Raw genomic sequence first — 3,633 nt, 5'->3', positions numbered from 1 at the left:
GTGTGTGTATGTATGTATGTATATATATATATATAAAACCCGGATCTCCCAGATCTTCTTCATGATGGAGGCACTGCAGCCCACCACCTCGGGGGTCTTCTCAATAGTCATCCTCACCTGTTCTGCGCACACAGAGACACAGAGCAGGTTTTTAGTATTTTATCCAGATTTTTCCCAGCAGGGTCCAAACATGTGGCTTCCTGCAGGACCCTGTGTGAGGAGACACTGCTGACAGCTCAGGTTCAGTCAGTCTGTCTGCTGTCTGTCTGAGGGGCTGTAAAAACTAAAAGTCACTGCAGGTAACACAGAAATACTCACATCTTTACATCAACCATCCAGGAAGTTTTTTATTCATCAGAAGATCTTGTTTGAAAAATGAACATGTTTAATTCATCTTTAACATTTTTCTTGTTGGAGCTTTTGGTGGGAAACAAACTTTGTATTTTAAATATTTAAGGCTTGTTTGATTAAAACCAACCAACTGTACATAAATAAATATCCATCTGATTGCTAAAGCCGAACCTAAATTCAAAAGTTTGGCTCCTCAGAAACAAAATAAAAAGAAATAAGAATCATTTTAGATGTAAATATAATAAAGTTGTAGTTTGTTGTCACAGCTGTTTTGTTTGAAGCTGACCAGCAGAGGGCAGCAGAGAGCTGCTGCTGCGTCATCAGTTAATAACCTCAAAGATCGTCTATGACAAACAGGGTGATCACTACATTAAATGTTTATGCGTTTTATGTTTTACGCGTTTTCTTTATTTACACGTTTTATTTTGTTTAATAATAAACTCCAAACTTTACCTTAATACTTACTGCATGGTTATAGTGTTTTCTGTAACACTTGTAAAACCAGTAAAAACTACTTTAAATAAACGATCTTCGCTGCTTCGTCATCCTCCCGCTCCGGGCGCATCCATGTCGTCATCAGCGCGCGCCTCCACAGAAGCTCCGACTCGGAGCAGCAGAAGCAGAGATGAGTCGGTGTCCGGAGCGGGGCCGCCCGCCKAGGGGCGGCTGGTGGCGGCTCGCGGTGCTCCTGGTGTCCGTGTCCTCCCTGCCCGCGGTCACGGCCCTGCTGGAGGGTCTGTACTGCGGCACGGAGGTCTGCTACGACGTGCTCGGCGTCACCAGGGAGGCCTCCAAGGCGGAGATCGCCCGGGCTTACCGGCAGCTGGCCCGCCGGTACCACCCGGACCGCTACCGGCCCGAGGAGCCCGGAGACGAGGTGTCCGCCGAGAAGTTCCTGCTCATCGCCACCGCCTACGAGACGTTAAAGGTCGGTACCGAAGTCCTGGTGGGCTCCAGATCAACTTTAAATAAGTTCTGTAACTGTAGGACCACCTGGTTCAGATGTGGACTGTAGGACCACCTGGTTCAGGTGTGGACTGTAGGACCACCTGGTTCAGATGTGGACTGTAGGACCACCTGGTTCTAACTGTAGGACCACCTGGTTCAGGTGTGGACTTCAGGACCACCTGGTTCAGGTGTGGACTGTAGGACCACCTGGTTCTAACTGTAGGACCACCTGGTTCAGGTGTGGACTGTAGGACCACCTGGTTCAGTCACCATCAGATGCTGTTAGTTATTCAATCATCTGAACCAAAATCCAGAAACGGCACAAAAAAGCTGCAATTTGTTTGAAACAGCCGAAATTAGCTGAAAACAAGCTAAAATGCAGCTGAAAAAGCTGAAATTAGCAAATTAAAAAAAAGCTGAACTGAGCAGAAAGAATGGTCACCAAAATGTAAATATAGCTTGAAACTATTAAATTAGGAAAAAACAGCTAAATAGTAGCTAAAATTGCTTAAAAATCTTGAATTAGCGGAAAGAACAAAAAGTAGAAATTAGCAGAAGACTAGCAAAATGATAGCCAATGTATCATAAAGAAGCTAAAGTTAGCACAAGGAATTTAAAACAAATCTGAACCAGAASTAAAAACTAAAGTTCAGTAAAGATTTTGAAGAGTTGTTGGAAAAAAAAGCTCCATTCATTTTCACTGGGAAAAAGTGGCCGAAAAGGTGAAATAGCTTAAGAAGTATAAATAGCCGAAATACTAAAAGTCATAGTAGTATTGTCATAAATGAGCTGAACGTATTAATGGATGAATTGTTGAAATAGAACAAAAATTGTGTTTCGAGTTGTGTGTCGGAGAACGTACGGAAAAAAATAAAATAATAAAGAGAAACTGTTATTCTTCCCACAGTGAAACGTTGTGTTTTTGAGTTTTAAGCGGCTGTTTTTGTCTTTGCTCCGCCTCCAATAAGTGGTTTTGTCTTCCTGCAGGACGAGGACTCGCGGCGGGACTACGACTACATGCTGGACCACCCTGAGGAGTACTACCAGCACTACTACGCCTACTACCGCAGACGGCTCGCCCCCAAGGTCGACGTCAGGATCGTCATCCTCGTCACCATCTGTGCCATCTCCATCGTCCAGGTACGGCAGCGGTTTGTGGGTCGACACCGAGGGAAATGTACAGAACCGAGGGACGGGTCCGGACTTTTCTAACACTCTGCCTCCTTTTAGTACTACAGCTGGTTCAACAGCTACAACAAGGCCATCAACTTCCTGGTTACRGTCCCCAAGTACCGAATCCAGGCCACGGAGATCGCCAAGCAGCAGGGCCTCCTCAACCGCCCCAAGGAGAAGGGCAAGAACCGGCGCACCAAGGAGGAGATCCGGGAGCAGGAGGAGGAGGTGATCCGCGACATCATCAAGAACAAAATAGACATTAAAGGAGGCTACAAGAAGCCCAAGGTCTCAGACATCCTGCTGTGTCAGATCGTCCTCTTCCCCTACTACCTGACCCGGTACCTGGCCTGGTACGCCTCCTGGGTCTACCGCTTCACCGTCTGCAGGGAGGAGTACGGAGACGAGGAGAAGCTCTACATCATCAGGTCAGTGGGGTCTGAAAGTCGGGGGAGGAGGGTTGAAACRGTGGGGGTCTCACCTCGACCTCGTTGCTCCTCAGGAGGTTCATGAAGATGTCGCAGGCTCAGTTCGATGATCTGGATGAGGACACCAAACGGACCTTCCTGGAGAAACGGATCTGGATCAAAGARAACTACGAGGTACGGCTCATTCTGGAAACTCTCCACGGGAATAAACKTTAAAAAACTGAAGGTTGTTGTTTTAAAGAGGACCTGTTATGGTGGTCCTAAAACAAGTTAGGGTTCATCTGTGCAATAAAACATGTTAATAAAACATTAAATTATTTCACCTGGTCAGTTCTGCCTGTTCTGAGCTCCTTCAGAAGAGCTGTTTATGCAAGTAAGCTGCTGTTAGCTCCGCCCTCACAACCTTTTGTTTACATTAGCTCCGCCCTCGCAGCCTTTTGTTCACATTAGCTCCGCCCTCGCAACCTTTTGTTTACATTTTCTCCGCCCTTGCAACCTTTTGTTTACATTTTCTCCGCCCTTGCAACCTTTTGTTCACATTAGCTCCGCCCTCGCAACCTTTTGTTCACATTAGCTCCGCCCTCGCAACCTTTTGTTTACATTTTCTCCACCCTCGCAACCTTTTGTTTACATTAGCTCCGCCCTCCCAATCTTTTGTTTACATTTTCTCCGCCCTCGCAACCTTTTCTTTACATTAGCTCCGCCCTCGCAACCTTTTCTTTACATTAGCTCC

At 46.3% G+C, this 3,633-nt stretch overlaps 1 protein-coding gene across 1 annotated transcript in view; it reads left to right on the top strand.

The window, feature by feature from the left end:
* The first annotated feature begins 934 nt into the window (after positions 1 to 934).
* dnajc25 (DnaJ (Hsp40) homolog, subfamily C, member 25) overlaps positions 935 to 3,633 on the top strand; it is a 5,312-nt gene continuing 2,613 nt past the window's right edge. Inside the window, exons 1-4 of the mRNA XM_014025963.1 lie at positions 935 to 1,279; positions 2,287 to 2,439; positions 2,530 to 2,900; positions 2,975 to 3,074. Coding sequence (XP_013881417.1) covers positions 977 to 1,279; positions 2,287 to 2,439; positions 2,530 to 2,900; positions 2,975 to 3,074 — 927 coding nt within the window. The 5' untranslated portion in view covers positions 935 to 976. The remainder of the gene's footprint in view (positions 1,280 to 2,286; positions 2,440 to 2,529; positions 2,901 to 2,974; positions 3,075 to 3,633) is intronic.

This window comes from Austrofundulus limnaeus, unplaced genomic scaffold (genome assembly GCF_001266775.1).
Source record: "Austrofundulus limnaeus strain Quisiro unplaced genomic scaffold, Austrofundulus_limnaeus-1.0 Scaffold512, whole genome shotgun sequence".
NCBI lineage: Eukaryota > Metazoa > Chordata > Actinopteri > Cyprinodontiformes > Rivulidae > Austrofundulus > Austrofundulus limnaeus.
This window is presented reverse-complemented; position numbering and strand designations above follow the sequence as displayed.